This window comes from Abramis brama (genome assembly GCF_963993115.1).
Source record: "Abramis brama genome assembly, chromosome: 1".
Classification (NCBI taxonomy): domain Eukaryota; kingdom Metazoa; phylum Chordata; class Actinopteri; order Cypriniformes; family Leuciscidae; genus Abramis; species Abramis brama.
Window position 1 is genome coordinate 44,197,013 of NC_139963.1, and position 14,462 is coordinate 44,211,474.

Sequence of the window (14,462 nt, forward strand, 5' to 3'; positions counted from 1 at the left end):
ACTGCAGAATGAGGATGTAAAGTACATGAAACGACAGAAACTGAATCTTTCTATTATTACTTTACCTCACCTTCTCCTCAGCCTTTATTTTCAGTGAAGAACTTCATGAAACTCTTCTCTGTATCTCTCCTCCACTCAAATGTGACACCGGGCTTTTTGAGCATGTTGACACAAGCATAAAAACATTGTTAGAGTCATTCTGAGCTTATCAGTTTTTTTATGGCATTATTCACATTCTCATTGGATGCTGCACTGCTTTTGTCCAGCATCATTCCAAACTCTGGACTCTGACTGCATCTAATGTTGCTTAAATGAATTCAGTCCCGCCTCAGGAAACCTAAAGGACATTAGTAAGGTATAAGATGATGGCAGCAGACATGAAGCTGATAAGAGTGCTGATAAGAGTATGATGCTCAGTTTCTCCAGTAGCACCTCACTGCAGTACACGAGATCCAGGGGGCGGAGTTGGATCCAGATTAAAGGGGTGGAGATTGGTAGGTTTAGGGGTGTTTTTTTTGTCTTTGTTTTTCTGGATTTTGTGTTCTGCAGTGAGGACCATCTCAATTTTTCACGAGTGTAATTAGTGTAAATGCAGAATATTCGTCTGTAAAATAAATAAATACATTTTCAAATGTATTATGTAGAATTGCACAGCGCCTATAATATCACTATTTGAATTTCTTGTGTTTTAGGATGCTCTCGCATGAGACTTGATCTTCTATTATAAATTCCTCTGTTGACCACTAGATGGCACTACAGGACTTTTTTCAGTTCACTAAACTTCAATCAAAATCAATAAAAATCAATAACATCAATCAAAAGTTCATCCTTATTAATAGGCTACAAGTTACAGTTTTGTAACTCTTTATCAGTGTAATAGCATCCCAGATTACTATATCAAGAACTATATTTATTTCTGGCTATTTTCTTTTGTAGGCTAATGAGTTTATTAATATTTTAAGTGTCACTAACTAAAAAAAATTTAAGGATTTAACGAGCTTTTAATCTTTCTAACATCCCAAATCTTTCTTGAAAACGGTTGCCCATATTGTTTTCTCTTACATAGATAGGCCTACAATTTACACCCGTGACATCTTGTCACAATGTTTTTTTTTTTTATGTAACCGCATCGGCATCCTCTGTTTTCTCTCTCCGTTTCCTCCTCACATTATAGGTAAACAACAAGCGAAAAATCGAAAGCGCATTCACGAGACACTGAGATCCATCAGTTGTTTTTCTTTATATGAACAAAAATGACGAGAGTTTCACCAGAAAAGATTTGAAGATGCACTTTCTGCACTCTATTTTGATGCTCATCTTCGTAATATCTGATGGTATGTAGCCTATGTCCTCTACGTTTATGTTTAATGCAACAGAAAATAAAGTATTTGGTAACTAATTGGTAGCCTAACTGGTTATTTAAAAACTGGTTGTTTTTTTTTCCCCCGTGGTGACGGCGTCTCTTAACTTGACTCGACATTACGACCACAAATAACATTTAGCCTTTGAAATGTTTAAATGTCTTGAGTCGATATTTCCGGAAATAGGCGAAAGTCTGACGCAATTGTTTTTGTGTCGCACAAGCGTACTTTTAAAGACCCTTTAAACTACTATTAACCTACTATTTTTATTATTACTAATCACCCGAAAAATGTAATTAAAAATAATTATTTATATCACACTGTTATCTTACTATAACTGTACCTTTATACACTACTATATCTAGGCTATATATCTTGCTGTTTGTTTGTGGTGTCTTGTTTTCTTGCATGTGTGTCATTTGGTCTCTTACTTTATGTCTTGTTAATTTGTGTATTTTGTTCAAATAAAAAGACTCTTTAAACCCCCGAGTAATTCACAGCCTGATTATATTTTTTATAAATTGTATTTAAATTAGTTGTGTTAAAAGCTCTGACATAGTATTATTTCTCAAATAATAACAATTTATTTTTCATTTATTTCTCTCAAAAAAGCAGGTACCCTGGAGTTTATTGTTCGAGGTTCTGGTCCACTGGTTGCTCCCCTGGGAGGTTCAGTGGTTTTGCCCTGTTATGTTGAGACACAGTTAGTAATGAAGAAGCTGAGAGTTGAATGGAGAAGAACAGACTCAGAGACTCTGGTTCATCTTTATCAAGATGGTGAGAGTCGAGCAGAGGAGCAGCACAGAGATTATCATGATAGAGCTCATTTCTTTACTGATCAGATTCAACATGGAAACTTCTCTCTTCGTCTGGACAATCTGACAGCTGAAGACAAAGGCATTTACAGATGTAAAGTTTACAGTCAACAGGTTGCTGACAAAACTTTAGTTGAAATAATAGATGTTGGTGAGTGTGAATCATTTCAGCCCTACTTTAAAATTGTTTAAAACAAAAACAAGGATATTGAATGTATGTAATATTTTATTCTGTAACACTTCATTTCTTTCAGAGCGTCTACTGGTATCAGGATCAAGTCGCTCCATATCTGCGTCTGTGGGTGAGGACGTCACTCTGAACTGCTCTGTAGACTCTCACATCAAACCTGAACACATTGAAGAGGTTTCATGGAAGAAAACAGATGAAGATGAAGATATTCCGGTTCTGCTCTATCAAAACAATGAGACTTTTCCAGATTCATCAGATGAACAATACAGAGACAGAGTTGAGTTCTTCACTGATGAAATCCCCAAAGGAAACTTCTCTCTCAGACTGAAGAGTCTCAGAACTGAGGACAAAGGAGTTTACATGTGTCAAGTGTTTGCTGGAGGACTTTCAGCCAATGCAACTGTGGTTGTGTTGAGACTGGGTGAGTCGACAGATAAATCAGAAAACAATGTAAACCTGAAAAGTTGTGTTTTTAATTATTTTATTCTCTTTGAAGAAGTGGTTATACATAGAACTAAAGGAACTGATCACACACACACACACACACACACACACACACACACACACACACCTCATGTTACAGCAACCCCTAAACAATAGTTTAGAAAGGCGAAATTAGATTAACCTGTAGCCTATACTTTGTAGCCTGTGTATGGTAAAACATGCTAACATTTAATGGATTTTGTTTTTGTTAAATGAATGGGCCTATGCATTTTGTGGTAATAATAATACAGTTAAGTTGATTTAAATTTTTTGTTACATGTCACATTATAGTTATAAAGGGTTGAATTTTTGTTTATATTTTGTACAATCAATAATTTTGGAAATGTATTATTACAGAGGTACAGAGTCCCTAAAGAGATGGAAAATATGATACGGGAGGAAAAAATATATTGAAATGCTTTTGAAACATTTTGCGAGAGAAAGCATTGACCGTATTTTTTGTCTCTCTTTTTTTTTTTTTTTCACCTGGTCCCTTTGGGGGTACCATACTTAATCAGTGAAAGAAATGCTCAATGTAGGCTTGGGTCCTGAAGAAAAAAAAAATCATTGAGAACCATTGACCTACAAACTTTCTTAATAGAACCCTAATCGTAATCTTACCCCTAAAATTCCATTTAGCTGTTTAGTTGCATACAGTGTCACATAATGCGGTTGTGTAACTGATGTCTATGTTTTACAGGTTTCTCTGTTTATCACATAACGGTGCTGATTCTCTGTATTATTGCATCTGGATCTGCACTGCTTTTTTGCTTCAGACCAGAAAATGGAGGTATGTATTTTAGGCTTCAACAGGTTTCACAAAATTTATCATTCATTTTAATTTCTTACTGGACTTGGTATGCATCTCTCCACTCACTGTAGACACAAGGATGTATCTTCAAGTTTCTCTTTACCTTTGTCTGAATATTACTATGCTGTTGGCTTCAGTCATCTGGCGTGTTATTGAAGGTATTTCATCAGAACTGTTTTATCTAAGATCTATTACATTTACATTACAACACAGACCTTCCAATTAATTAAGTTCTGTTCATTTACAGTATCTCTTAATTGTTTTAGAAGGACTGTACCAAATGGTCAGTCAGACTTGCTTCACTGTCTTCATGATTTTTTATACAGTATTTCATCACAGAAATAATGTGTTTCAGGTTCTTTGTATGAGACTCTCTGTTGCTGTATGCTCTATATTCTGAGACCTCTGAGGTCATTTTGGGTTACACCAATAGCCACAGCAATTCCAGGTTGGTTTTTTAAATCAAATACTACATAACACTCACATAATATATGTGTCTACTAAGATTTATTTACATTTCTCTTACTGAAAGGGATTAATCAAAAAATTACATTTCTGTTTTAATCCTGCTTTAGTGCTTTACTTTTATATATATATATATATATATATATATATATATATATATATATATATATATATATATATATATATATATATATATAATATATAATATTATTATTATTATTATTATTATTATTATTTATTTTTATTATTTTCCGCAGATACAATTCTAAAGTATATTATGACGCCACATGCTGATCATGCAGCATTTATGGCAGTAATGTATTCAGGTAGGTAAATCCACAAAGATTATTGTAATGGTGAAGTAAAAACGGTTGGTCTCGAAATGTAATAATATCTACCATGATAATATTCTAATCATTTTACAACAGTGTAAAATAACAGCTTTTCTTATATAAACCCTGTTTATTTGTCACTTTTTTGTATTTGAAATTGCACCTAATTTTCTGACAAGAATTTAGTTTTTGTCTGTTGTAATAATATATGTCTGTGTCAGTCCTTTTATCTGAACATTTCAAAGACAACGACACAGTCATCAGGACAGTCTTCTTTTGTACACTTGCCCTGATGTGTCTCCTTTTCATCATACGTGAGTGGTTATCCAACATCCTCAGCTTGCTTTAAATGCACATTTCTTTTCAAATAGCATTTTTACAATGACAACTTCAGTTAATCTCAGTACAATCTTGTGCAATTTGCATATTTCAGCTCTTAAAATTAATGTATCCATCATTTACACAACCACATCATTGGTCTTGACGTTTAATGTCCATAGAACATTATTTAACATTAGTGCAAAACTGACTTTCAAATGATGGTAAAACATATTTATTTAGGACATTTTCTTATTGGTGCTATGCAGTAAGTGTGAAGGATTTTTGTTTTAGATTTATTGCTATATATTGAATTGAATTCACATTTGATTTTATTTATTTATTTTTGTATAGAATTGGCTAAAGAGAAGATGTTGTCATGCCCTGGATCGTGCAGAAGGATGTACAGTACAGTTCAACCACTAGAAGCAACTTTTATCTTTTCATTGCTGCCTTCATTGCAGCTCTCCCTTCTGCTCTACACTCGTTTTCCCTCCGGTGCTGGTAAGCAAGAACACTTTTGAGCAGAGACTGATTGAGAATTAAGTGATTAACCTCCTAAGATGCAGTAAAATAAATGTTTTTTTGAATTTAGTATTTTTTTCATGTCATTACATTTGTTTAGAGCACAAGAAACAAAATAAAAAATAATAATAATAATAACACCAGAACTCTGATGTTTAAAAAAATAAAATGATATGAAAATGCATGTATTGGCAAAAACAATGGGATTTTTATTTAATTCACCAATCAATTTTTAGGTTTTATGAAAACTATATTATAAAAGATGTAACGGAATCAATTAATTTACCATTCTACTTTATGCAATATGTGGGTAAAATGGCTATAAATGGGTTTTACACGGTGTCTAATTTGCATAATAATGTGTTTGTGGATCAACATGTGTAATAATGGGAGTAATAGTTGGCAACATTTTCATAAAAATATCTAATATTTCATAGGAATGTTGATATGTAATTTCTTTCCCTATTCACTTGTTGTGTCTCAGGAAATGCTTGATAAACATGCTTTAAGTCCTGATGTCCTCTACAGTGGACATGTATGAAATCAATACCCTGTTCTGTAATAGAAAGTAATAGAAAGTCATATTTTGATTAGAAACCCCATAACATTTTAGGTTGATTATATGTTGGTAAGGAGATATTAGGTTGTATTTGTTAGGATGTTAGGTTTGTTAACATTAGTTAAAACACCGTGAACTAACATGAACAAACAATGAACAGCTGTATTTTTATTAACTAACATTAACAAAGGTTTATAAATGCTGTAACAAATGTACTACTCATTGTCAGTTCATTTTAGTTAATACATTAACTAATGAACCTTATTGTAAAGTGTTAATTTATTTTCTCTAACTTGCTCTGTCTTTTTTAGTGTTTATCATTACAGTTCTTCCAGTACTTCTTGTGATTCATTGCTTTATTAGCAGAAAAAGTTGGATAAATCGATGCTGTAAGTGTGAAACATTATATCCTGCTCTGTTATGACTGCGGAAATAATATGAAAAGGATTAGTATGAAAATGCATTGAAAATGCATGCCATACGTATTTATTTGTATTTATTTATTTTTTTAAATACAGTTGAATAAACATAAATGTGTTAGACCTGGTTCTGTCTCTCTGCACGCTACATCAATAAAAGATAGTAGATCAGTGTCTCCATTATATATCAGCTGTTTTAAAAGGCCAGCCCAGACTAATATGAATTATGGCAGTTTTTTGGTTCTACTGCAAGTTGTGGCATTTTTCCTTTTTTACTGTTCCTTTCATCTTTTTAGGTATTTGTCTATCTAAATTGATATGGTTAATGATGATTGTGATGAGTGGAACGATGGTGTATTTTTACATTATGCTCTTGAGAATCGAAAAAGGTAGGAATATATTTCTAATAATTTTATACATACATGCATATATATATATATATATATATATATATATATATATATATATATATATATATATATATATATATATATATATAAATATAAATATAAATTCTAAGTATCTAAGGTCAAGTTTACACCTGGTATTAAAACACAAGGTGTAAACGGGAATGTGTTTCCCTCGTCCACTTGTGGTCCAATCACACTTAATACCAGGTGTAAACAGAGCCTAAGTGTACATCTGTCTTTGCTAAAGTTCATTTTTAACATTGGCTTTATAATATTAGTTCTCTTTCTAATAAACATGACCACTAAATAAGACTTTGCAGCTTTTTTAATAAATACTTGATCTTTAATTGACAGAGGGTGCAGGACTGGTCTGTGTAGCAGGAATTCTTCAAGCATTGTGGGTGCTCGCATTTTCTGAAGTCCCAGTCCATTATCTGAGTAAAGTATTGATCGTCTTCTTTCTTCTTCATGTGTTTTTCTGTCCCCCTGCTTCATTCACATCAACAAATTTTAGGTCTGGATGAGTGTCTGCTTATGCTGAGATTTATTATACTGCAGCCAATAAGAATTGCTATTGAAATTTTAAACTCGAAATCACAGAGCAAAGAGGACACTGACAACACGCTGACAGACAAGACAGAGCAGGTTACTTTTGGTATGAATTTATGAAACAAAGTCTCAGCTTATGTTATTTTTTTAAGAAATTCAAACAATAAATACCATTTTGAGTCTCTTTAATGTGTCGTGACAGATTGCTGTAGTGCCTCAGTTTAAGCAGCACGTGAACCGCTCATCTCTTCCTCTTTACTACATAGCAAAATCCCTTGAGTTAAATTAACTCTACTCAGAGAACATGGTCCCACTCTACATGATTGAACATTAGTGATGAACACCTGCTATTAACAAGCAGAATCACTGAAGGAAATGTTTCTCGCTCTGCAGATCTTCACAAAAGGAAAATGTTGTTTGGATCAGCTGGTCTTGTGTTAGTGAACTCTGTTGCACTGATGACAGAAGTGATAATGAATGCAGGTGAGCTGACTAACTTTTAATGAGATTCATAAGGCCGTACAGGAGCCCACTGGCTGGGACCATCATTTTAATTATCAAAACATGTTTGTTAAAATGAATCTCCATCCACAGTTAAGGGTGAACGTCTGATGGGAGATTTGAGAGTCGTTGTCTTTCCGTCTGAGTGGCTGTTTACTGTACCACTGCTGATTTTATCCATGCTTTCACACTGTGAGTATAAACTGGAATTGACTTTAGCATTCTGTACTATCATGCTATCAGTGTGTAATATTATCTAATGTGTAGGTACCACATAAAAAACCTTTTTTTCTTCTTGTTTTTCCTTTTCATTTCTCTTCTATTTGTCTAATATTTTGTTTTGGCACTGATTTGTAATCCACTTTGGATGAGTAAGTTACTGTTCATAATGGCTGAGAATTAATTTGGACACATGTCTGACCCATCTCACAGGCAGCTTTCACTAAGGTAGTTGTGTCAAAGTGTCAAAAACCTGAAATGCATCTCTTTTTGTGCATGTTTGTGTTACATGCATAACATTGAGGTTATTTACTAGAAACAAAAGATTAATTTGAGGGCTGAAATGATTCTAATCTGAACACTCACACTGAGATCAACACATCTTGTACTGTACATTCCTACAGTGTTCTCTAAGAGAAAATATGACCCGAGAGCCTGCAAAAATATAAATCATCCATTATTCTGACTTTTGTATTTGGTGCCTCTGTGCTTTATCTGAGACTGATCAATTGTAACTAATTCTAAACTCTTTTCCTCTCCCACTTCTCAGGGAAACCTGACAACACAGAGTTTCTGGAGGATTCTCAGGTGAGTATTTATGTTTTCATAAGAATAGGTTACGTTACAAGATTTTTAAATACACTGAGACTGAAAATGAACAAACTAAAAATCTGATTTATTATTCAAAATCAGTCATGCAGATACTGTTTGAAATATATTTTATTCTAAATTCTAAAGTCACCAGATTCTAAAGGGACTCCTGCTCCAGAGTACACCAGTATAGAGGTGAACGAGAACAAAGGAGAATCCCATGAAATGGAAACTCTGCGAGAAGAAGCTGGGAACTGTGAAGAGCAAGAGGAGGAGATTAACTTATAGTTTAGGATTCAGAAACACCTGTGGTGCCTCTGAGTATAAATAATGTGAATAGTGTATTCACATTGAAAATTTCTAAAAGAAATCTAAAATGTACTTAAAAATACCAGGATGATACCACTTTGTGTGTGGAATGTTGTACACGTCATGCACTCAACTGTCGCAGCTTTAATTATCAGACTGTTAGATGACAAAATAACCATGTAAAATTCATACATACACAGTTGAGTACATAACGCATAGTTTAAGTGCATAGTGTTTGTCATTTGGGACAGAACTTTTCTCCCTCATCAGGAACAGATTACTTTCAAGGTATGAAAGATTTCTTGCACATCAGCCTTCTATCAAGGTTATGACTGGACTATCGGCATAGTATAGATTTGCTGGTCCTTTTTACTAGTATTGATACTGCAGTATTGTTTATTGTTTTCAAAGTCGAGTCAGAATTATTGTCTTAAAAAGATGGCAATGTGGTGTGACTTAATGGAATAATCAATTTTTATGGAAAAAATTACTTTTTTATGATGACTATGGCTACCTTTACAAGCTCATTAAAATATGCACTCTGTTTTGTGCACACGGTTTAAAATTTGATAACTGAACACTAAAACATGCCAGTCATCGCTGAAGGTGGAAATATGAGTAGCATATTTTATCTTTTAGTGCATGGCTACTTTATGAGTCAAACTGTGTGGTGAAAAAACGAGAGCTTAATTTGCTATATCTGCACGCTTGACAAACAGCTGCTTGTTTCTTCCATCTGGCTGTACGCATTTGAACACTAAAATACTCTTCAAAATTAGGTGAAAATGCTCAAGGTCTAAATGCACTGAAGGTCGTTTGTGTCCCAAGTGAATGTAATGAAGGAAAAATCTGATGTGCATATGTTTTGACTTGTAGTATAAATTCCTTCTACCTGTTGTTATTATGAATTATTTCATTATCATTAAGTTGTATTATTTATTTTTTTGTGCTTTTGCTGATTTTGTCTGAAATTGTTGGAACACTTTCTACAGACTTTACTATCTACTGTAATAGCATTAATTTTTGCAGTGGTACCAAAACCAATATTGAGAATTGTGTAATTTCACTGTTACTATAATAATGGTGACCACTATATTACAAAGGTTGTTGGCTAATAAGCTGAAAAGTGGATCCGTGGTTGAATATGTGACAACTATATGGTCTTCTGTTTTTGTTCATTGACATTTTTACTGTAAAACATGTTCTACATTTTCATTGTTGTGTGAGATGTGATCTCTGTGAGATGTCAGTCATTGGTTTCTGCAAATATATGATGTTACTGTAAATCTCATTCTGTATATAATTTTGATTATAAATACTTTTGTTTTCCAGCTGTAGAAGCATAATGTTGTTACAATGGTGCCATATTTTTTGTTCCCTTAAGAACTTTTCAGTGATCAATTGTAATTTTCAAAGCAAAGACTTTGCTAGAATAATGTGCTCAGTTCAGGTTTAATTGCAGCGAGTTTAAATGTAAATGTTCTCAGTTACTTGTGTCTGACCTGCAAAATGTTATCTCGAGTACATTTCAGAGTGACTCTCTAAGTTACAAATAAATGCTTTGTGAGAAATTACAATCTGCCTTTACATGAATGTGAATTCCTTCAGAGACAAATCAGAGTTTGTCTTGGCTGTATTTTAGGCTACTCATGTTAAGGTTGACAAGAAACTAATTCAGTAGTTTCAATTCACCTGACCTTGAGTTATTCAAGACAAAAACTGGTGTCTGCTTTGCATTCTCACTTTGCTTTTGGTTTGAACAGGTTGCTGTGGTTTGTGTCATTTCCTGAAATGAGATATCAGCTCAACCATTGCAAAGCAGTGTGCTAGGATTTCTGAAGAGTATTGTGCGTCTAATGTATTATGCCATTATTATTATATTATTGTATCTGATCTGATGTGAGCTGGAATGATCCTATCCTGACACAGTCCTTCAGATTCAGATCATTCAGATAAGCATCTTTATTTGTGGATTGACTGATCAGATCAGTGTATTTCTCTAATATGGATGGGTGTGATAGGCCTAAGTAGACAAAACCTGCTACTCCAAAGAGCTAGCCTACATTGCATGGTTCGGTTGTAGGCTATACAAATATATGGTTACTTAAGAGATTTCAACGTATAATTTGATGTAGAAAACAAAAAATAGTAGGCTACAACAGTACAGAAAATCGTAACCTTCAAGACAAAGACAAAATGAAAATGACATTTATTTTCCCCCTGAAAATGATTAGCCTGCAAACCAACGACAGGTTGTGCATTTGTTCACATCACAATGCAGGAATTCTCCTCAGCTTTTCGTGGGACAGCATCTCTGTCGGATGCAGGAGATTAAGAAGATCAGTTGTGTTTGCAAGTGATGTCTGTTTTTTACAATGCTGTAATAAAGTGCTCCGAACAGTTCGCAGTCGGACTGAACGATTCGATCGCATATCAGTTCTCGAGTCACCACTCACTGCCGATGGCAAAAGATGCTAGCTGCCGTGCCGAAGTCAGTGACTAGAGGTCGCTGTTCATTAAAGGTACCGTATGTAAGGAGTAGTATGCTGCATCTACAGTCCCGCGCCCAGAGTCCCGCATTCTCAGACCCCTCGTTTTTCGAGACAGCGCCTCCTATCAATCGGATAAACATTTGAATAACTTATGCCGCGTTCCAGGCAACCTGTAACCCGTGTTTTTCCAACTCGTAACTGGGAGTACATCGATCTAGTACGAGTTCACGGGTGGGAAGTCACGGGTTTGACTGCCGTTCCAGTGCACTACACGGGTTACAGGTTGCCTGGAACGCGGCATTAAGCCGAAACGCGAGTAGGCCTATCGTCAATTTTATTTAGCGAATCATACTCATTCGATTTCTTTTTTAATCAAAGTAGGCCTACTTTATATCTCATCGATACACCAACATATGAATAGTACATTTAATATTTGTAAAGATAGTTTGTAACAAAATTTGAGCCGTTAATGTATGTTTTTTCAAAAAAATATTTTTTTTAAAAATATCAAAATATTAAAAAATATTTTGATAGCTGTTAGCCTTTAACCTTGGACTTTTTGTAGACAAGCCATTGTAAAAATTGTATTAAAATGAGTTTACATTAAAGTAGACCAATTAAATACATTTACAATTACATACATAAATACATACAATTAAAGTGTGTTAATATCAAAGAATGTCATCATTAATTATTTAATCAGATTTACCTTTTGACCTTTTTTTAATTACCGGACCTTTTCTCCAAAAACTATAAATTGAATTAAGTAATGCTGGAGTAATTATTTTACTTTATATAATTTATGTAGACTAGGCCTACTTAAATTAGTTCTTATAAAACGTAAGTATTAATATTAATCAATATTAATTTAACTGTGATATGAAGTTGTTGCCAGCCATTTACAACTCATACAATTGCCTAATCAAATTTACTATGCCTTCACTATATATTAACCAGTCTATATTAACATGTGAGCTAGAATGTATCATTTGGCCTTTTGTTTGGGTTCCTTCTTTTAATTTGTATTGACTGAAATGTTTTATATATTAATTTATTTATATATATGGACAGGCCATCATTCATGGCCTATGTGAGATGCAGGCATTATTCTGGCAGGAGGCTGAGGAGGTGTTCCTCTGTGGCCCTACTTATCACCCTAGGTATGCTTGTAATTTGCATTTGCAAAAAAAAAAAAAAAAAAAATATATATATATATATATATATATATATATATATATATATATATATATATATATATATATATATATATATATTATTACACAATATTTTTGACAATGGCATTCATCTTTTATTTTAGTGAAGTCGAGGAATTTGACAGAGCGATTGCAAAAAGAATGAAAAAAGAAGAAACATTCGCCTACCAGAAAGTAATTATTTTAGCTTATGCATTTACATTACATTTTACATTTATTCATTTAGCAGACGCTTTTATCCAAAGCGACTTATAAATGAGGAGTTTTTTTTAATGCAATTGAAGATGAAAAGTACAGTCACTAACACAATTCTTTCTTCCTTTTTTCTTTGCTTTGTCCTGATTACAGCAAGATGATGTTTAGGTGATCGTTAAATAAAGTACAGAATTGTTTATTATTGGTGTTTTGTCTACTCTTATTTGAGTTTTGCTTTGCATTTAAAATATCATAAAAAAGGTTTTGTAATGTTAGCATGTTATAATGTTAATTAGACCATTTGAACTGAAAGAAAATTGGAATTTGAATAAAAAAACATTGTAGCAATATAATATCACAATATTTTTCAGAAGATAGTTCAATTTGATCCCTTCCATCAGTAATTTTCTTTCAATTACACCCATGCTCAAAAAATAACTACTGGGTAATTTGTTAGTCAGAGAACACAATGAGTTTTTCTGGCACATGCATTAAGCAGGGAACGCAAATATTTATTTGGATCACTTTAAATAAAACGAGACCGTAATATTGCATCCTATTGTTTTCAATGGCATTAAAGGGTGTTATACGATCTTCGAAACAGTAGGAGGCGCTGTCTCGAAAAACGAGGGGTCTGAGAATGCGGGACTCTGGGTGCGGGACTGTAGATGCAGGCTCCGAGTCTGCAGCTTCATAATGTTGTATGTAAGAAATATTTCAATTAATCATAAAATTGCCCTAATATGTCACTAGACATTAAGAAATCATGTTCATTTCAAATACTTATATCACTAACAACAGTAGTATGGCTAGGATATTGTCATTTAAAAAGTGGACTTGCAGCCCTCAACTGATGTTGATGTTGTCATTTTGTGTTTTGGCCTGACGCGCCTCCCTCCACCTATCTACCAATCACGAAGTCAGTAGTGTTTCGGGATCCGGGTTGCCAGCTTTGCTCTAACCTACCCTCTAGTCGGATAAAAATGTCTAACGTTACTAAATCCAAAAGACCTCGTTACAATTCAGAAATTCTTCGTGACAAAGTCCGAAATAAAACCAGAATTTGTATTGGAGATGCTTTTGACAGATGGAGACGGCTGAAAACGGAGAAGAATTTTAACACAGACGCCAACGTTGCTAATTTTCTCCTGGACAGGTAAGATTCATCTATGCTTGGATAACTTGTACTTGATGTCAATGGACATTTCATATAACGTTATTCATGACAGTCGAACAAAGTTATGCATGTTCGTGCAAAGTAGCGTAACAGCTCACATGGACGTATGCTAACATTAGCAATGCATTATAGGAGCCCGTTTCTCTGTACTTATGCTGAGACGCTGAGGAAAACAACATTAGCACACCCATTAACTTATGGCAATTTGAAACGTAACTTAATTGAGACAGCAGCCTAACTTTACCTCAGAAAAAAATTATTCGTCATTCGTTCTTCTAAGTTACACATGCTGCAAGTTGACCTGTATGACCATTGCTAATGTAATTTAGTTACTCTAACAATAACGTAACAAAAGATTAGACTAACAGCTACCGTTCTGTCTGTCACATACGAGCATACATCTTACTGTCACATACAAGCATAAATCTTTACGATTATATTTAACTAATGACAATTAGTACATTTTTTAAATAAATAATTACTCATCAAAATATCTCTCATGAAGCATAAACACAATTAACAGAAAA

At 33.7% G+C, this 14,462-nt stretch overlaps 1 protein-coding gene and 1 long non-coding RNA gene across 3 annotated transcripts; both read left to right on the forward strand.

Moving 5' to 3' along the window:
• The first annotated feature begins 1,154 nt into the window (after positions 1-1,154).
• Positions 1,155-10,434, forward strand: LOC311084828 (uncharacterized protein). Of its 2 annotated transcripts, none has more exons than XM_084117112.1 (16): positions 1,155-1,334; positions 1,974-2,327; positions 2,431-2,787; positions 3,550-3,639; positions 3,732-3,818; positions 4,016-4,108; positions 4,383-4,451; positions 4,679-4,771; positions 5,130-5,279; positions 6,171-6,248; positions 6,575-6,667; positions 7,043-7,126; positions 7,631-7,720; positions 7,832-7,930; positions 8,508-8,545; positions 8,696-10,434. In XM_084117112.1, the coding sequence occupies exons 1-16, from the start codon at positions 1,244-1,246 to the stop codon at positions 8,834-8,836; spliced, it is 2,007 nt and encodes a 668-aa protein (XP_083973238.1). In that variant the 5' UTR covers positions 1,155-1,243; the 3' UTR covers positions 8,837-10,434. The 2 variants fall into 2 exon arrangements, with proteins under 2 accessions (XP_083973238.1, XP_083973239.1); XM_084117113.1 differs by having other exon boundaries at positions 1,168-1,334; positions 1,977-2,327.
• Positions 10,435-12,415: 1,981 nt separating this feature from the next.
• LOC311090732 lies at positions 12,416-12,948 on the forward strand. Its single transcript, XR_014607938.1, has 3 exons — positions 12,416-12,509; positions 12,668-12,737; positions 12,912-12,948. It is a non-coding gene; the product is annotated as an uncharacterized lncRNA (long non-coding RNA).
• Positions 12,949-14,462: the final 1,514 nt, after the last annotated feature.